Source organism: Rhipicephalus microplus, chromosome X (genome assembly GCF_043290135.1).
Source record: "Rhipicephalus microplus isolate Deutch F79 chromosome X, USDA_Rmic, whole genome shotgun sequence".
NCBI lineage: Eukaryota > Metazoa > Arthropoda > Arachnida > Ixodida > Ixodidae > Rhipicephalus > Rhipicephalus microplus.
The window spans coordinates 3734139-3755583 of record NC_134710.1 but is presented as its reverse complement, the minus strand read 5'-3'; the positions used below and the strand labels follow the sequence as shown (position 1 = coordinate 3755583).

Here is a 21445-nt window from a genome sequence, read left to right as displayed (position 1 = left end):
AATATTTTTTTTACGAGTCCAACAAACCACCAAATAAGCCGGCTCCCGGCAGCGCCATTGTGGAGTTATCATTTTTAAAAAAATCGCAGTTTTTTCGTGATTTTCACAATAATTTCACCTAGGAGAGTGCAACATTTTTTTTTTTGAAGCACTTCTGCACCATTTTCGGAGAAGATATCAAGAAATCCGAGAAGAAAAGAGAAAAAGATTCCAGAAACTGAAAATTTCATTTTCAAAACAAATTGATTTTTTATTTTCCGTGACTCGAAATCCGCGTCCTCCCTTAATGATCGAGTTCACAAAACAATTTCCACTGAATGTTCAAGCAAAACGTTCCACAAAAAGCGGAGGTCCATGTTTTCAGCAGCTGCTGTGCAAATGTGTCGTAAGTGCTTAATGTTTGGACAAGACAATAAAAAAGTAAAGAACACAAAGAGAGAGTGGATTAAGGACAATACTATTGACAGATTTTTGGCATTCTTTTATGCCACATATTTTATTCCCTACATCAATGGTAGACATTTTCCGACTCGTTCACAGCTGTCTGAGAGTACTTTAATACCATGCATTGCCAGGCGAGCCGGTGCAGTGTCAGAAAATAAAGGCAAAGGGCAAAAAGACTGGAGACAAGACAACAGGACAGGCACTGAAAGTATGCTAAACAGAATTAAGGTACTCCCACTAACATAAATAAGTACAAATCTTTCGTATTGGAACGTCATAACAAGATGTATTAGAAACAAAACAGTGTAACTCATTCTTAACAGCTGAGTCCTGATTGAACGCAGTGTGATTATCGGCAGAAAATAATCTAGTTACAGTGTTGTGAAGAATAGAAGTAAGGGGCCAAGAGACCCGAAAACAGGGTAGAAAAGAGCACTGGTTCTCCTATTCTTGACTCCTGTTGCCAATCTCTCAAACTTCTCTCCAAGCTGTACAATCAGCGTCAAATGAAACACAAACAATAGAGCATGTGGCCCAACCAATGGCAACGGTATAGCATGCTTCGTCCAGTCATTGCCATTGACAGTCATACACCCGCAGCAGTATGCAATCATTGAAAGCATGAATGTCATATACAAGCAGCAAACCGCCCGAGCGTATCTATATCTGATCATAGGGGCGCACAACACACACCACTGCTCACATTTCATTTGGTGCCGATAGCATGCGTAACAAGTTTTGACATGCAGTGTCAGCTCACCCAATCTACACTTGTCTGCCATGAACCACTTGTTAGTCAACTTATCCATTTGATTTTGTCGGCAAACATTTTGTACACACAGGTTCACATGACGGATATTGTTAGTGAAGTGTGAAATTTCATCTAATTCCAGTACCACTTATACAACAGCAAGTTTTGCTTCCATCGCAAGGTTCCACCTTCCCCTTCCTGCCATTTCTTATGGTGCATTTCTTAGCATCCATCGATAGCACTAGAAGAAGAAACAGCTAGTCAGTGAGGAGCGTCATCCCACACGAGCAAACTGTAGTGAAAATACAGCTGTTCTAGCCAGTGCCCAGCAAAAATTGAGACCTCTTGTTTCATCACCACACCGTCGTTTGCAGCACAGCACACAAAGTGCTAACACTATTCAAAAGAAGTCCATAGCCTGCTTACAGAAGTGTTTTGTTTCTACAGTGTATGTGTAAAACTCTTGCTATGTCGTCGTGCACAGCTTTGCCGAGCTGGGGGGCGCGAGGTGGAATAGGGACTTACCGGGAGAGAGGAAGTGGTGTGGGGCAGAGCAAACTGGAGAAGAAGGAGCAGTGTGATGGGCACATGTAGGGTGGTGTCATTCTTCTCCGATAAAACGGTTAGTGTGGTTTGACGTGGTCTTTGCACAGCACTCTTTCTTGCAGAGGAAAAAGAAGGGCATGGTGTTTGTTTGCCAATGGCAAAGAATACCGCCACGTCTCCTGAGGAAACAGCCGCTTGACTGCAGTGCCATCAATAAGGTAAATGGATGCAGTGACAGAAATTCGACCCTGAAGCTAGGGAAGCTGCAACCAAGGGTCGCAGCAGAGAAAATTCCGAGCTTACACTGAGGGAAGCCAGGATCTCACATAAGCAAAAAAATGAAGATCTGGTGGCTCGTGAACGTGGGTGGTTAAATTCTTTGAGACACCGAACAGAACATTGTGAAAAAATCTTCAGCACCAAAAACAGTGAAGCAGGGAAGACCATGGATTGTACGTGTTCAGGAAATTTTGCAACCTACGACTTGGGACTGAAAGTGTCCATAGAAGATTTAAACTTTAGTTTTGTAAGTATTTAAAGTGCCCACAGCTGTAAAGTTTGTGACGAACTAGGATTTGATAGCAGACTTTACAAGATTAGTAGTGTGTACAGCGATGATAGTGGAACCAAAGAAAGTGAGACATTTAGGAAGATTCTCTAAAGAATACACAGCCGACAAAATCCCTGCGTGTAACACTTGCAACGCTTGAAGGAAAAGTGCTGTATTGAATGTGTATCTCAACTCTCTACTGTCAAAAGAACTTGCCATAACTCAACTTTATGAAAGAACGTTGAGGCTTTCACTGAACTTCCCTAGCTCTACTGGATTTTGGTGCTTGCGATACCAAAGCCGTAGATAAATTTTTCATTTTTATTTTTTTTACACAAAAGCTGGAACAGCTGGCTCACACCTCTTTTCCAGCCACTGCAATGGTGACATAGACACTTTAGCGGATCTTTGAATTCCACAGAAAGTGTGCTGCTTATTTTCCAGTCGAATGCACAAAGCTTCATCTAATGTGTGCAACCTAGCTACATGGCAAATGTAAGCCCCGTCTATTTGCCTTTTCAGCCTGGCTACATGCTTTCCTTACATTCAATATACGTGTCATGCTGGACCCCTCGCTTACTACTGGCCAATGCAGCGACTTGCTTGCACTTGCCAGCTATATCTGTCCTGCATGAGCGAGTTCTGTTGTGGATACATTTGTTTCCAAAAAGCTTCTGTACATAAAAGATACCTAAAGAGAAAACAAAATCCCGGGAATGCAAACGCTTTTTGACTATTACTTTGACAGCTTTTCAATGGGACTTTCATCTGCACTTCGTAGACACACAGCCCTCGGTAACCTTGCATCAGCCCAATTCTTCAACATTGTTGACATAGCGGTGTAGCCTGCCTTTAGTGATGTTCATTCAAGGCTTTGACATTCCAAAGGCCAGTGAGCGGTTGCAGCCAAGCACGTGCAGGTGATGTGTGCTTATGCACATTGTATCCGAAGACAGCATGTTATCACTCCAGTGACATGTAAGTGGCCACGGCATCACTGAATAACACCACGCCTTCTCTTCAAGTGCAATGTTCCCATAAAGCACTCTTGAAAGAAAAATTTAGAACTGCCAAAGTGCGGAAGCGTGGCTTTGCGGCAGTGAGGATCTCCCCTAAAAAGAGCGGTTTCACAGCAAAGCAGCTCTGTGGTGCAGTGAAAGCATCCTTTTTGCCAGTTACATGCAACAGAGTAAGTCGTTCATTTCATATACAGTCGAGCTCACATATAACAGCCCCACTTAAAGCGAACTTTTACTTAAAGCGAACGATATCCGCGTGACCATCAAAATATACATTGGTTCAATGGCACAAAATCGCACTTACAACGAACGTCTCAGAGCACCGCTGATCGGTTACAGCGAACGGAGTCGGCGCTCTGCCGACTTTCCGGGAAACCACTTTCAACCACCGATGAGGCATCGGCGAGGTGCCGTACATTCTTATTGTTAAACGCCGGCCCTGCCTCCGCGCCCCTCTAGTTGCCGCACTCCCCGGCTGCTTTTTGTTACCCACCCATCCATCCTTTGTCACCCCCGCTACTCTAGAGCACCCCGTATCGGCAGACGAGGTCCGTGTATTCACACTGCCACCGACCTTTTGAAAACTGGTCGGCCATCTACCCTGTTTTTTGATCGCCGATACTGTTGTTGGCATTGCCTGCCTAGAGTGACCAGACCGTTTGCCAACATCATCGGCCACCGACTGTATCTGATCGTCTGCGTCTAGTGCACGCGCATACGCTACCCCACCGACTCTGATAATTTGCGATCCGTTCGGTGTTTAGGACTTGTTCTCGCTCACTTCACACTCAGCTCAGCATGCCCTCCGCACGCGTTCGGAAGCACGAAAACGATTGTTAGTTTGCATAGAACGAATCTCAAAATATCGAAGTTGGTGAGGCCACGCAAACCCGCCGGCACAACAAAACTACTTTTTTTACCATGGCCGTCGATTCTTTGAACACTGCCGCGCGCACTGATCCAGGCGGCCGTGCTTTGACTTCTGCGCGCGCAGGCACTCTTTCAAGTTTTTCTACATGCGAGTTTCGCGTTTCGCGAACCTTTCAAGCAAGCTACCCAACCTGCCTCCTTCCCGTGTGTTTTGGTTTTCAAGGTCGCTCTCCCGCCGCATCCTCCCCTCTCTTCACTCTTTCGCAACTCTGCCCTTCTCTCGCAAATCTGCTCTCCTCTCTTGATCACAACCCCTTCCCCCGTCTCCCCCGCTTCGCGACATCAGCCACGCTAGCTCAAATATAACGATGACGATAGTTATAGCGTGAGAACGGAACGACGACACAGAGACAAGAAGGACATGAAGGTTTTCACGCTATAACTATCATCATGCCATACCAACTAGCTGATGCTGCCACACTTCTAAGGCTCAAATTAGTTTCGTTTTCTGACTGGAAACGGACCCAGAGCTGTTCCACGCATTCTGGCATCTGTGTCGCATGTACGTGTCTTGCTCGCTCTTGGTGTGCATGTGTGGTCAGGATGGCAGACAGGAGGACTTGCACGCTTTTTCCTGCCGCTCAACAAAATGCCGAAAGTGTGACCGCTTGGCTTGAGCGTAATCCGCGTGTTAGGTGCCGCGTTGTGGAGCGCTTGCTCATAGCTGTTGACCTCCTGGCAGCCAACTTGCCACTTCGGGGGTCCCGGTATTCAGCTGTGGAGATGGTGAAAATATTGGGGGCGGCGGTGACGGCTACATGCGCGCGAAACTGTCTTCGCAAGGCCGACTTCGTCAATGTCGGGCTCGATGCCGAGCCTGAAGCTTCCAAACAGGATCACGCCGGCAGTGATTTGTGGCAACGCGTCGTCGACTCCGACCTGGAGAGCGGGTGGGACATCTGTTGCGATGGTTTAATTACAGCCGATGATCATGCCGTCACTGCGGAACCGGGCACGGATTAGGGCATTGTGAATGAAGTACGTGGCAAGAGCAATTTGGAGGAATCAGATTGCGAGAACGACAAAACTTTGGAGCCAGTGCTTCATGCAGCTTATGCCATGGGCCTCGGCGAACGAGCACCCTGCCATTTTAAATGAACTCGAGACCACCCTTATCGATACAGCGAACGGATGCCGCATCAGGCTCAGGTTCATTATAAGCGGACTCGACTGTACTTCTAAATTTTAAATTATTGCTAGAGCAAATTTAACAACTGTAGTAAGAGCTCGCATACTATTTGCCATGGTATATTCAATAAGTAACCGCTAGAAACTGGATGAACAAAAGTGGATTGCATGACAAAATTCCAGTACGGTTACGGACCTAAAATAATTTAAGGGTTTTCAAGGACCGCTATGAACCATGCATTAATGCTGTCAAGTCTTGCACAGAGTCATGCAAGACATAAAAAAAGTTATCACGCGATTCCCACAGGCTCAGTATGTGTGATACTGGTGTAACCAGGGGTCATGGGGAGTTCAAGCCACCACCACCCTCGTGAAATTTTTAATTTTGTGCTTACACACATACACACACACATATATTGCCTTACTATATATATATATATATATATATATATATATATATATATATATATGTGTGTGTGTATATTGTGTAGAGCGCTAATAATGTAACCGTTTATAGTGCAGGACTGGTTACAATCAATGCAGTTTTTTTCTTTTTTGACTCCTGTTTACCCTCCTATAGAATCCTATGTATATGCATACCACTTATTGCACAGTCTCCCAACATGAAAAAGCGGTTATAATGTGGTTGCTGGAAAATTGTTGACAAAGATGTGGTAGTGAATGTGCATGTGTGCCGCTGGGGAGCGAGCGACAAGTCATTACATAGAAGGAGGGGACGTGAAGTGAGTGAACGAAGGGCGGAGGGACGAAAAAGATAAGAAAGAAAAAACTGTGGCATTCTGTGCGTGCTCGTCGAGTAAGGAAGGAGAGCAGTTGCCCTGGAAGCCTTCCCTAGCAAACATGCCAGTATAGAAATCTATTGGTCCTGTAGAAAAATCTTATTGGTTCTACAAGAGCTGTCTTGAATCTTTATAGGTTTTATATGAAGTCTATTGGCATCAATAAAAAACAATTGACCACATCTATTTGTCACCCATAAGACCAATAAGGAGCCTATAAGTTGTAGCTATTTGTCACTTACAGATCCAATAGACACGTATTGGCACCATTCGGGTTCAATAGGATACACCTGTTTGTCCCCTATAGGGCCAATAAATAAGTATTAGTACTCATAAGTGACAGCTATTGGTGCATATTGGTACCAATAGGTTGTAATGCGCGAGACGTATTGTCCCCTAGAGAGCCAATAAAGACCAGCTATTTGTCATTTACAAAACTAGCAGGTGTGAATTCCCACCAGAATCAAATAATTGTGGGGTTACAGTACAAAAATGCTATCCATATGTACTTTACTTAGTAGCAAATTCAATCAAAAGAGAGTTCTTGATTTGTTCAATACATAAGCAAAGCAACAGCTGCTACATGGGTGTTCCGAAATATTGCACCCATATTTTTCATAAATTTCGTCAAAACAATTTTAACCTGTAAAATTGAGTAATTCCATTCTGTACTCAAGATTATGATTCTAATATTTGTGGGATATATGAGCCTGCAGAAGAAAGGTTCACAAAAAAGGAGAGTTATCATAGAGTTTAATAAAAAGAACATCACTGCAGGTAATGTTCCGGCAGGGGTGCTCGGTGTTCCTGTGAAGGCAATAGCGCACAGTATAACATCATTACACAGACCTCATCACAGTGAAGATGATTTTCATCTGTTGTAAAAGGAGCATGTAAAATCCAAGTACTGTTACAACAGACATACGGAAGCACTGACTGGGTCTGTTATAACCAGACATAATTACGAGTCACATGCCGAATTATTCTCAATGGGTCATATAATTGATTTTTTTTCAGTTTACAGTTCCTGTAGCCATTTTTCTATCTGATTCAAAAACATCTTCATTAAAAACTACACAGAAGTACTGAAAAACCTTTTTTGCGACTGCCGAGTGGGTGAAAATAATTGTAAAAGTCGCAAAAAGAAACAGTATTTCTAAAAATTTATAGCTTTACAAACAAATGCCCACCACCATTTTGGGCTCTTAAAAATATTTAGTGAAGGCATTGTGCATCCAAAAAGCAGATGTTCGAAATTCATTTCGAGACCTCCGATTAGCGGCTTCAGCCATGTTGCTCAAATATGCCTCGCTGGTCCAATGCTCAATCCGGGATATGCCTCCGAGATAGCGTCGTCCGCTTATTGTGCGTTGCGAGGTCGCGGCACTCATTCTGTGTTCACAGGTACACGATAATTCAGAATACAATCATGCCTTAGTTAAGGGAGCTGCAAACAAAAATTCAGTCGAATAAGATCGGGCCCTGCACTCCTCACGAACATTACACACCCGGGTATCGAACCGACTGTCACCTTGACTAGTTGGCCAGAAGGTTCTGCTTGTCAGCACTTCGAACCTTGCGATGAAGACCACCGTGGGAGAAATCTTTAAACTCGCAACCGAGCATGTCGTAGCCTGCGACGTGAGCGGAAGAGCTGGTTCCCAGCCCTCTCCTGTTCTCTTATAAACTGCTCCACCAAACAGTGTCGGCTGCGAGTAGTCGCTGTGGTGACTGGTTTAAACCTTGCAGCCTTTGAGATTAAAGCAATGTCTACTGCCATCTCGGAAGCAACACGGTTGTATCCTTGTGATGGCGTCACTTTGAAATCCAACGAAACCAGTAGTGTCAGCTGTGAGCGCTCCTCGCGAAGAAAGCACTGAACCACAAGGAACCTCCCGTCCCAAAGCATGTGACGTGGCAGGCATCTTTCTAGAGGACGTGTTGGTCATACTTGGAAACATTGGGGAACCGTCGCAAAGTGCATCGCAGCCGTGCTTTCTGCTCGAAGTCGTGGCTAGAACTAAACCTACCCTGAACTTTGTGGGTAAAACCGTAGCGCTAGTGGATATGCGAAAGCAAAGAACCCGCAATGTGCTTCGTCGCAAGCAACGAATCATATCAGTCGCTGGCTACTTTAAACCATGAATAGGCATTTTGTGCATCGATAGAAGACCCCGGCCAAGCTTGCCATGCACTGACTTCTCAGAACAGCAGTGACAGCGGCCAGCTATTTCGCGTGTCGGCGCCCCAACACAAAAACCCAAGCACGCTGCGCATCAATTTCATGCACCGTAGCATAGCGTAGTTAATCATTAATAGACCAGAGATCGGTGGCTTTCATTCTTGAATCAGTACGTCGATATCCACCATGCCATTCCGTCCCGAAAGTATGCAAAGCATTGTTTGAAGTCGGAAGTTATAGAATTTAGGATGTCCGCTGTAGAAAAGTCCGCTGCAAAATAGCCCTGACCACCATGCTGGCCTCACATTTTACATTTTAATCAATTACATCCGAATGTGCACTGTACCTGAAAAATTCGTACTAAACGAAGCTCAATCAATGGTACAAATAGGAAGGTCTGCATAACGTCACCAGTTAGAATGTAGTATTCGAATGTCTGTTGTAAGCAGATCCATTGTAACGACGTTATACTGTACTGCTTTCCTTCAAAGTGCAAACAGGGGGGGGGGGGGGGGGGGAATGAGCTATTAACGAAATGATAATACTTGATGGGGTTTAACATCCCAAAACCACGACATAATTATGAGAGACATCGCAGTGAAGGGCTCAGGAAATTTCGACCACCTCGGGTTATTAATGTGCATGGAAATTTAAGCACATAAACCTCAAGCATTTTCGCCTTCATTGAAAATTAGACGAAGTTGAAGTCTATAGTAGAAATTGTCATGGCCTGCTTGAATGTATACCCATAATGCATACATCGTCCTTTTCAGCAGGTGGCCGAGGACGGTTTTTCAAATAATAAAAAAAAGCGATCAGTACGGCTCCCCACTCAATTACCAATTACTGTGTTACTTTTCAAGCACTTGTAGCCTTGGTGCTAAAAAAAGAGAAGCCATGATAAAGTGATACATAAAAACGAGACTAGCGTGACCAAGCTAAGAGCACGGAAAACAAAGGCAAACAGCACTGTTCGCGTTTCTTTCCCTTGCCTCTGTACTTGGTAAATACATAAGCGAGCTCGCTTGAATGCTTGCATGGTGAACATCGTGTCCGCATTCTCTGCCTTAGGTTTGTGTACCACAGGAGTGCCTTATTGAGCACCGCTAGCACAAATTGAAATGAGAAAAATCTAACATTCAAAAGATGCAGTGTGATACAGGCTTGAAGAAATAACTTTAAAAAAAACTAAGATGTTGCGTGAAGGCGTTGTATGTCTTAAATTTTATGTTTGCCACTGACATTTCATATTGCAATGCTTTTTTATAATCTTTTGATATGTCTACAGCTGAGTATATTTGAGACACAAATATTGCAATAAAAAACGAGAAAACAAAATCTTGTTCTTGTTTCATGGCCACGGTATGAGTGCGAGCTGACTACTGCCAACCACAGTTGTAGCTGTGGTCGGTAGAGTGTGTGGGGCAGCGCGGTCATGCTCTATGTTTGAAGAATAAGCTTAAAAGTGTTTGAAAGTTTAATGCGCACAAGAACGTATGTTGGAATTGCAAAGGTGACGCTAGATTAGTCATAACGTCAAAGGAGTTATGCGTTACAGTGCTAAAAGCGGCGTCGCAGGCTCAAACAGCTATAATTGGTACCGAATGGGTCGATCAGATGCCCAGCAAGATGATTTCTTCTGAGCACGCACTCTGCCTCTGTTAGGTAAGTGAACTGATTCATATATTTGTTAGTCAGTAAATGTTGCTTTTCTGGTGCCTCCAACTCATGCATTCGCCTGTCATCGAAGCGCATCTTTGTTAAATATAATTGGCGGCTTTATTTGTTCTAGTAGTTTTTACGTTCTACAGTAGAACACTTTTGAACATTGTGTGGGCTGTTTGCATACACAGACACTGGCATAAATGCACATTATTGACTTGCACATTGTTTTCGTGATAGCTTAAAAATACTAACATATGTAATCATGTTTTCGTTCAGTCATAACAATACACTTCAGGGAGAGGGAAAAACCTTATTGCCTACAAAAACCTGAGCAGCTGAGCCATCATTATTTAGCATTCACGCTCTCTGAACCCCATTCTGTAGCATACAAACATGGTTGCAAAGGAGAGACACTTATTTAGTGAAGCTTTTTGTGTTACTCCCAAAGCTCAGACACTGGAATCGGTTTGGTGCGAGTGCCCTTTCGTCTTGCCCACAAGTGTCCCAAGTCCACACAAGTGACTGCGGTTTTGCTATAATCGAATTCGCTGCACAGAAACGACAAAATATCCATCCCTATCGTGTTAAGCGGTTACATACTGCCAGCCCACCAAAATTTCCCCCATGCTGATTTTATACAGTAGAATCTCGATAATACGAATCATCCTGAACCATATAAACCAATAACAAGGGGCAAGATTTTGTTTTTCACGACTAAGAATCCGCATTCCGTTGGTACATTTGAAGCAAGTTCGCACTTTCCACTGGTGAATTTAGACCAACTCCCTCCGCAACAGAGTGTTCTGTATGCTCCCTCTTGCAGAAACGGATTTCGCCGAAACTCCAAGAATGCGTTGCCGTCATTTCCAGTACAGTCGAGCAGTTAGGTTGTCCTCAGCGTTTTTTGAGGCAGTCTAGTAACCCTGTGCACTTGTTCATATTCCTAAAATTGCAAAGCGTTACCCCTGCTTTCCGCAACTACATGGTGGAAATGTGTGCTTTGTAGTGGCGACACAGTTGTCATTGAAATGTAGAGAGCGGAAAAGAAAATCACTTGCGGTAATGGTTTAGTGACGTATGCGTAAACAACTTCCAAAGTGCACTCATGCGGGGCACTCCCATGTTCCACTCGCAGATCTGATTTGGCGCAATCCGAGTGCTCGCTCCAGGATTTTGGTGGCCGCTCTGGATCTACCAGTGGAATTCTCCATTAGTTGCAATTTGATACGGAATCAACAAATCTTTTTGCGGTGGCTGCACTAAAAGGGAAAGGGATCCATATCGTTAATGAAAACAAGGAGGGCCCGTGTCGAACTCAAATGGTGGTTCGTGATTCAATTGACGGCATTGAAATCGAGTGTGTGCCCGTGAAATCGAATGATTGGCGTCTTGTAGTGCCTGAAATTTCAGATGTAATATAACACAGTTTCTGTGTAATATGCACATAATTAAATTGGTCTGAAAAATAGTCGGTGAATTTCTGTGATGTTGCTTTCTTTTATTAGATCCTCCCCATAGCGTACATTTCGTTTGCAAGGCAGTTTTTTGGTCGCTATTTTTTAACATTCAAAAAATAGAATAGTTGTAAGCACCACGCATCGCATGCTTCGATTTCCGGTCACGCGAGGCTGCATGCACAACACATGTTTGCGCAACTGCAGCCCTTGAAAAAGGTTGCTTTGGCTGTAGTGCGGCACCGCTTATAGATTCGTGACTGCCATGGTGCAGGCTACACCGTGTGTGTGTGTGTATGTGTATTATATATATATATATATACACATGCACACATGCAATGCAGGTACAAACATATAGTATGGATGGAACTTTCTCGATAAATATTTTGGCTGTGATTGTTAAAGCTCATCAACTGAAACTTTTGTATGAATATTTCAAAAAGAATGTAGGAGCATGTCACATTCTTTCACAAATCAGAAGCACATTATATTATTCTATATTTTTCATTTCTTACTTTAGGTCCACTAATATTGGGTGAGCATTAGATTTGGGGTTGGACTCGGGTGAATACAGTGCATGGTGTTTTCATTTGCACAGTAGTACTAATATTGTTTTACATCAAAACAAGAGGCGACTGGATGGAGATATTTTAATTCATTTATATGAAAGATTAACGAATGTGAAGTTTGTGGTAATGAGATTTCACTGTATATCTATATGCACACATAAGCTCCCAAAAGACACAAATGAAATTCTCCTGGTGATTTTATCACAAAGCATAACCTGTTCGTTTTTACAAAACAAAATGGAGCGTATTGGCTCTAGGCTGTTGCCTGCATAGCACGGTGCTCTTTACTTGTGTAGGCAAGAGCAAATTTTTTTGGGGGGACAACCAAGCCATTAGCCAATCTGTCTTGAAATCCTGGTGAAGGAGAGTGCCACTCACAGAGCAGCAACAAACTTAATAAATAAGTAAAATCGTGTCCATTGGTAGTAGCCATGGCTGCTAACAGGACTCTTTGTTCACTTGGAATGTCTCATGAGCATTAAAAAACAAAGCAAAAAAAGAAGTCAACTAGAGCACGCAGGATGTCTACCAGACAGTGGTCTCTGTGTGACCCATCTCGCTGTTCACACGCGACGTTTGGCTGTGCATGTCACTGATGGTTGGCAATGGGTTCTGCAAAGATAAGCACAAAAAAAACCACGCAGATTACTTGGGCTGCACTCTCTGTTTCATGCTAACCGGAACAATATTTCAGACAGCACAAGAAGCCCAGATAAATATAAGCATTCCCAGCTTGGGAAAGATAGCAGTTAATCGCATAGATGGCATACTAACCTCGACCAACTACATACTAGGTGGCATGGAACAACAGTCAGTTGCATGCTGCTAGCCATATGAATTCATGACACCACATTGGCTGAACAGCCATTGGCTCTGCACAAACACGCAATTTGAAAGACAGCATTATTGTTGCCCAGAAAGAAATGCACTAGACTATTTTCATGGGATAGATTGTTAGGAAAAACAAGTAATTTTCATCTACATAACAGTTTCACCTTAGTTAAATTTATCTCGTGAACAGTATTTCTATACAGGAAAACAAACACCATTTCTTCACAAGCTTTTCAGAGTAAACATAAATATTCATCCTATCTTATGTGGCATTGGTGTGTAAATGGATTTACATATTGCTGTCACTTCCATGGCACAACCATGAAATCCTGTCCTGTCATTTCTTTCCATGCTTTTGATTGCACATGAAGATAGTACTAACAGGCTATGGTAGTGGGCCAAGCCTCACTGTCTTGCGTAACAAGATATTCTGTGTTATGCAGGCTGTACTGACACAAATAGTGAAGGAAGCTTTACAGCCATATGGGATTCAATTCAATGCATGCGCAGCAGCACACAATGCGTCGGTGCCATTCTTGCTTCATGTTACCAACCCGCCATCCCACTAGCTTCGGCAGACTCCTTTATAAGTGACAACTTCCTCGGGAATAGCGCCAAGAGAGAAGAACAGAAATAGACTCTGAAAATGAGCTACACTTACCTACCAATGAAAAAGTTAGCGCATTGCTAAAACATGATGGATTACTGCACTGGCACCACCAACATAGGTATGTCCTGCTGGCATGCGGCAAAAATTTTCCAACGGGTGACATTTTTAGGCAAGTGAAAAGATCCACTGAGTACACAGCTCATCTGATAAAGCATCAGACAATTTGAAGGTTGTGGGTTTTAATCGCACTAACGAAAAGATTGATTTTTCGTCCACATTCATTTAAATGAATTGGCATCATAATTACCACTATTAATAAAGACCCCTGTATTTTCCATAAATTTATTTGGTTGTGTCTAATGAAGAAATTAACACCCCAGAAGAAAAAAGTTGCACTTTTTTCATTCATTCATTGCAAGGACCTCAACCCAGCAAACTTAATGCCTTAGGTTAGCTTGTGAGAGTTTATTTGCAAAGATTACATGCTACGTAAAGCAGCCTGGCAAGAAATCGACACTTGCCACCTGGGCTACAAGTGGTGCTCGCTAACACTTCTCGGGATTACGTGTTCATAAATACCGTGGTGGATCATAGATCAATCGATAGTACATGAAACATGAAATTCGAAAATTGTGAGTTGGTATCCCACTGACAGGAAAGGTGATTTTTTCAGCACTTCAATACAATCAAATAGAAAACATTATTACAACACCACCACTCATGATAACAAATAACGTTACCCATGCTTTCCCTTTCCTAATTGTTTGTGAGAATAATTATTTTGCATCTAACAAAAAACAAGTCCCTCAGAACGAAAGCCCTCCTGGATAACTTGATTTTTTTTTTTTTTTTCGGGAGATTTGTGCACACAAAGTAGTCTGGGGACCATATTGCAGCTGCCATAAAAAAAAATTGCCATAGGCTAACGTGTCCTGCATTACTTTATTTGTGTAAGGGTGTCTGATTATGTTAATGCTAGAAATAAGAGTACCGAAGATGTCTATTAAAGAGTCTCCATAGAACACAGCTCCTGAATTTGCTTGATTGATTGATATGTGGGGTTTAACGTCCCAAAACTACCATATGATTATGAGAGACGCCGTAGTGGAGGGCTCCGGAAATTTTGACCACCTGGGGTTCTTTAACCTGAATTTGCTTGAATAAAGGTGTATCTGTAATATAAAATTCAAAGTTTGCATATAGTGAGCACAGTATCTCACTCTAAAATGGAGTACAACACTTTTTTGAAAAGTTTGGTGTTGTGTCCTGCATCACTTTAATTGTGTAAAGGTGTTTCACCACGTTAATGCTAGAAATAGGAGTTTGAGAATATAGAAGATGTCTACGAAAGAGTCTCCACAAAACAGAGCTGTTACATTTGCTTGAATAAAGTTGCATCTGTTATACACACTTAAAACTTTGCATGTAGTGAGCAGTGTTTAACTGTGTAAAAAATTTAAAAAAAAATGCCAGGCCTGCACGGAACGCGCAGCACAGTCAAAGCAAAAGCTGGAAGAGTGGCCTTTCAGAGCCTTTACTGAACACTCTTTGGGTAACTGCTACAAGCACACTTGCTGGGTACTAACTATGCCATTAATATTTCTGTGCAGTAGGCCAGCATCCACTATGCTAACCTTCATCATCCTTCAGAGAAGCTTGGTATCTGCTACACATTTTAAGGAATTTTGTACCAATTTTTCATGCAGTGGCTGACGGCAATGAAGAATCAGGCCTGAAGTGCGTATGTGCCACAGTTAATAGGTGAACAAGAACAAGCTTTTGTAGTGTGTTGGAGCATTGGACGACCCATACATTACACAATTTGCATTGGGTGACGCCTGGTTGTTCCTTTGCTGTTCTAAAACGCTTTATTACTCATATTAACGCGATTCCCTTCCCTACATCATGCCTGCCTAAGAGAAGTTTCAAGCAAGTTCCAAGCACGGGCGTGGCTCAGTGGTAGAATAGTAGGCTGGCACGCAGGGGACCCGGGTTTGAATCCTATTGTGCCCTTGGCATTTATTTACTGAGTTTTTTTCAATTTCGTGCAATAGTGGTTACGGACACCGGCAGTGGCGGACAACTATGGCATTGCACATGACCTGTGTTGTGATTGATCTCAAAACAGCTTTCGCTGTAATAGAGCACAGTGTTCTTTGTTTAGGGTGTCCTTGCCAGACCGTATGAGTTTAACATGAGGCCTGCATACCCTTTTAAGAAGAATCCCTTGTGTCTGGAGTGGCCCACAGTCGTCTGGGTTGGAGAGGCTTGACAGAAGTTCAGCTGGCTGGCAGCTCGAGCATTCACTTGTGTTGCCTTCTTCCTCTGATAGATTTCCCTCGGAACTGAGCGTAGAGATAGACTGGCCACTTACTGCTTGCCGCATCGGCCTGCAAAACCGGTCATGCTAGGCCTCTTGCAAATTTGCCACACATCACAACTTACTTAACTTGTGAAAGTCATAACTTGAGCAAGTCAAATAATGAATGGGCTGCTGTGACACCACACCCATAGGCAAATAGAGACAACAGTCCAGGAGCCAAACATACCTGCTATACAGTCACATGCTTTTGGCATGGCAACTGCGATGCCACAATTAAGAGCTTTCTTGTCCCCCAGTGTGCTCACTAAAAGAAAAGACGACTCAGACAACAAAGAGAATAGAAAAATGAGTGGACAATTTGTAGCAATAAATGTTTTTTCACATCACCATCCTCAGTTGACAATCGCTCTTTTACAAAGCTTTTTCATGAAAGTTAGAATATGTACATGACTGAGCTGCCCAGTTCATTAGTGACTACAGTCGTCTCTCGTTAATTCAAACTCATACGGATCTCTGAATTTTGTTTCAATTATCAAGACGTTTTAAGTATTAAAGTTTTCAGATAGATGACTCTGGGGGAGGTGACACCTCACATTATGATTCGGCATTGATTTTATCACATTTAAAATTTTTTCAAGTGTTCGCAAACCCTAACTGCATGCAATGAACAGAAAGCAGAAGCGTAAGATGCACGAGTTTGTTGGCCATTTACTGCTGATCATACCCTTTGAAGAAATTGTGAATTGCTGACTCCTTTTTTGTTATAGGTATGTGCCTTTAGGACAGAGATCTTTATACCAGTTGAGAAACATCACTGTTTACCATGAGTGTGCTTTGTTTCAAACATTTGATTACTAGCAAATCCTTTTTTCTTGAGTGCCTGAAGTGCCTACTTTTCATTTTTAGACTGTTAGTATTGTATAGGCATGCAAATTTTTACATAGTAGTGGGAAAACAGCTGATATTTTCTGGTATGAAACTGCAGAAAGTATGAATTAACCGAATGATGGAGTTTGAATTAAGGGGCTTTTAAATACATTGAAAGAATAGAGGGCCAACCAAAAAATTGAATTTTGTTTGAATAAACCAAAAGTATGAATTATCAAAGTATGAATTATCGAGAGTCTACTACATTAGGATTTAAGCCCAGTAGAACATTTGCAGCCCTTCTTCACGTTTGCCAGTGCCTTTTACTTTCATGTCTGCTTCACGGATACATTAATAGCACGGGGCCACATTCCCTTTCTTTGAAAATGTCATGCTGCATAATCAAAGAAGGTACCTTCAGCAACACAAGGGCGTTCCGTTCTGCACATGGCACTGAATGATGTGCCCCACCGATCACAAGGCATTCCACAACTGCATTTGAGCATTTTGTACTTACATTAATATCCATTACGAATGGCCCATTTAATCATATAGCTAATATCATGGTCACTCAATCTCCTCTTTTGGTGCGGCCCGCCTAATGCTCCTCTTTGCCTGTGAGAGCGCTAGTTCTTTTTCAACCTGTTGCATCAGCTATGGTGCTAGCCATCGGCGACACAGGTGTTTCTCCCAAAGCTCTCTTCAGCCACGGTGGGCAATCTGCACTGGTAGTTTCAGGTGTTTCTGATCAGTGCTTTGTCATAAACAGACTGCATCACTTTAGCTGTGGCCGATGACCGAGAAGACAATCCCGGCCGTAGCGGTTAAAGTCTGCTCACAATGCGATGATAGTGCACGTGAAAGCACACCAGATGGTTGGAAATTTCCTAAGCCCTCCACTACAGTGTGGCTCATAATCTTATCATGGTTCTGGGACATAACCCAAATTATTATCATTATTATTATTAGGAACAAAGATGTGTATTGTATTTATATTGTTCTTTCATTGTGATTTAGACTTTTTTTATGAGCTAAACTCAAGCCCAAAGAAATCTGAATTTACCCCTGAATGCCAACGATAGCAGGCTACATATGTAGATTTCAACCACAATATAGATTTCGAGGTATTTTGGTGACATGGGCACACTGGCGAAAATATTGTTTGAGCAGGCCCAAAGATATTGTCTGCAGCAATAAACTAAGTTCTCTTTTTTTTATTTGGAACATTACCCGCATGGCCATCTTGATGATTGATGATTTGATATGTGGGGTTTAACGACCCAAAACCACCATATTATTATGAGAGATGCCGTAGTGGAAGGCTTTGGAGAATTAGACCATCTGGGGTTCTTTAACATGCGCCCAAATCTGAGCACACGGGCCTACAACATTTCCGCCTGTTTCGGAAATGCAGCCGCCGCAGCTGGGATTCGATCCTGCGACCTGCGGGTCAGCAGCCGAGTACCTTAGCTACTAGACCACCACGGCGGGGCCGCATGGCCATCTTAGGCATTGTTGCAGGGGGGAGGGGGGGGGGGGGCAAAGTCCTTTATAGAATGAGTCTGCAGTCGTGTGGCCAACCAAGTTGGCTGGTAACATGTTCCATTCGGTAATGGTCTGTGGAAAACAAGAATGTTCAAACAGATCAGTTCTGGGGTTGTACGACTGTACTTTATACTTGTGGTTGTGATGAGGCGATTGATGATGTGCTGGTTTTAAGTAATCTGAAGGCTTACTTAAAAGGATTACTCCAGTTTCTGATTATAGATTGAATAAAAAAATTTCAGTCTTAGATTTCGTCTTCTGTCTTGCACGGATTGCCAGCTATATTCTCTCTTCATAAATCAGGAGCCTGCAGTTCGGTCGTATTTGCCCAGAAGGAATCCTGCTGCGATCTACTGAATACGTTCAAGTGCATGAATATGTACTTTGTGAAACAGATCTCACACAGGACAGTCATACACCAGTTTCGGTCTAACATAGGCATGGTATGTGGCCTGTTTAGCCTCTTTGGTTCCGGACGCCTTCATGTTTCAGATGCCAACGAAAAGCAAGAGGCAAGCCTTACCGTTCTCCTGTTTTCCAGCACTACGTTCAAAGGAAAACTGATATTTGGCGAGTCCCAGACAACTGTCTGCTCTACTACCATTGTAAGGAGGCCAGATACAACACATCTGCCGCTGCCAGTACCGCCAGATGGGCCTACGTGGTTTTGCCGTCAACGCATCGCTCCCACAGCACAGCGAGCGACCATGCAACATCACCGACTACTTGACCACCACTAACGGCCACCTCGACGTTCATCCCATTCATCATTGCCGGGACCCTACGAGTCACCTCATTGACGACAGCAGTACAGCAGCTCCAGCATGAGCCATTCCATGAGCCTATATTTGGAAAACAAAGGGCAACGATCGATGGTGGTGTGGTTGCTGTACAACAAACTCCCAAAGATCCTCCGACAATGAGGACGCGAACCAGGCAAAGCATTGATGATCAAACCTTACTTACCAAATATGGCTTGACGATGCAACATGGAAGCAATGGCACAAGCCGACGCAGCCGTGACCCAGCGCCTCGACCTAACTGCAACGCGAGACGACGAACTAGTGAACTCAACATTCTTATTGACCACCATAGTGTGACAGCTCTCATAGACACCGGAGCCGACTATTCTGTCATCAGTGGACTGTTTGGCACGAAGTTGAAAAAAGTGAAGACCGCCTGGAAAGGCCCCAAGATCCGGAAAGCTGTAGGTCACCTAGTAACACCGCCGAGAATCTGCAGGACGAGAGTCTCCATTAACAACCGGATTTACCCCACAAGCTTTGTAGTCGTACAGTGTTGCTGGAGAGATGTCATTCATGGTATGGGCTTCTTAGGCCTTTATGGTGCAATCAACCTGAAATCAAAGTCGATAAAGTCACTGACAGAACAAGCGCTGCCACCCAACACATCAAGAAAGCACGCCTTGAATGTGCTGGAAAACCAAGTCACCATTGCCCCTCCCTCCAGCATCAGCACATCCATTCGCACAAAATCGACAAATATACAAGGCGTCATTGAAGGCGAACAGTACCTATTAATAAACCACAAGATTTGCGATGTCAGAGGAATAGCCAAGCTACAAGGAGGGAAAGCAACAATAATGCTCTCTAAATTCAGCAACAAGTACAAGCACGTGAGCAAAGGCACGAAGGTTGGCTACAACGAAGAAATAATGAAATCCAGCAATGCTTTCGCCCTCGCCGAGTCTAGCAAACCAAGCTCATCAACTAGTTTTCGGCGTTAATGCAAACCTACCGACACATAAGTAAGACCTTTCGTTACCACGCGTATTCAAATCGATCACCAATGATCGACGCTTTTTTGATCATCTATTTCGGCATGTTCAATTTCTTTCTCATGTACCGAGCACTTTCTAGTAGTTGGTTCAGCCACTCAATTTTTAGAATTTTTTTTAAGTTTGCCGACTTGGGCAACATAGCGATTTTTTTACCGACTTTTGCGCGAACCGATAAGCGTGTGTAGTTGGAAAAATGCACTAGGTTGGCGAACTTGACAGAAGTGCGTGCCCCTCGAGATTATGCTATAGTAACATCGAAGTTCTGTAATGAAAAGAAACTTTGCTTGCCAAATACCGAACCGATGTGTTAGCTTAGCAATTTGAGTGAGTTGAGCAATAATAATTGTCGGAAATTTATGCCCTAATCAATAAAGAGCTGTTGCTAAAGGTGAGGAAAAATGAATTCTACAAAAAACTATTTCCCAAGGTCCGTCGCATGTATAAAGTGTGCAGGTGGCTCTCACAGCCAGTTTCCAGCCACTTTGGTTTTGCTTGTACAGTAAAAGCTCGTTAATTCGACACCCGTTAATTCGGAAATTCAGATAATTCGGACGGCTCTATTGGTCCCGGCCAAAGTGCATGTTAATCTATGGGACCAAACCTTCGTTATTTCGTCGGAATTCGGCTCCGCACCGCTTGATTCGGACAAATGCTGATGGCTGCTGTTACACAAAAGTGTGATAAAGCAGCGCTGGCACCACTGGAGTGAAACCGAAACCTGAGTGGCATCGCCATCATCATCAACTAGTGGGGGCGATCCCAGCATCAGCGAACGTCGGCGTCTTCTTTCTTCTCCACTCAGCGCCTCCGACGCCATTTTCCCTTGTGTTGTCGTGTCGGAACCATCTCTTCTTGCGGAGTTCTCTTTTTCTTCCATTGTGACCGTATTCGCATGCCACTATCATCGTGCGCTACAGTGATGGCAACGCCGAAAAAGCGGCAGAACTACGACGCGAAGAACTTGGCGACTAATGTGGAAATTTTGGAAATACTGAAGAACGGCGAATCGCGACAGCAGGTTATGACCAAGTACAACGTGAAGCGGAGTACGTTGGGAACGTACGTGAAAAATGAACAACAAATTCGGCAAGTCTTCGAAAGCGAGAAGTTTCTTGCCTCTAGAAAGCGGTTGCGAACCGCAGCTCATCCCTAGCTTGAAGAAGCTTTGCTTCGGTGGATTACTGACTGTCGCAACGTGCATCTGCCTTTGAGCGGACCTCTCATCATGGCGCAAGGTGAAAAGTACGCTGCAATGATGAACACTGAATCATTCAAAGCGTCAGAAGGGTGGTTTGCGAGGTTTCGAGAGAGACACGAACTTGTCCTCAGGAGTGTGTGCGGCGAAAAGGCCAGTGTTGACAAAAGCGCGACCACCGAGTGGAGAAATGTGAAGCTGCTGGAGCACATCGCCGCATATGAACCACGTGACA

General features: G+C 43.5%; 1 protein-coding gene across 5 annotated transcripts in view; it reads right to left on the bottom strand.

The window, feature by feature from the left end:
• Positions 1 to 224: 224 nt before the first annotated feature.
• LOC119175623 (mitogen-activated protein kinase kinase kinase 12) overlaps positions 225 to 21445 on the bottom strand; it is a 183644-nt gene continuing 162423 nt past the window's right edge. For 4 of the 5 annotated variants that reach the window (XM_075881695.1, XM_075881696.1, XM_037426525.2 and 1 more), the window contains 2 exons: positions 15689 to 15869; positions 225 to 12650 (listed from right to left, as the gene is read on the bottom strand). In XM_075881695.1, coding sequence (XP_075737810.1) covers positions 12564 to 12650; positions 15689 to 15869 — 268 coding nt within the window. In that variant the 3' untranslated portion in view covers positions 225 to 12563. The remainder of the gene's footprint in view (positions 12651 to 15688; positions 15870 to 21445) is intronic. The other variant, XM_037426527.2, reaches the window with a different exon arrangement.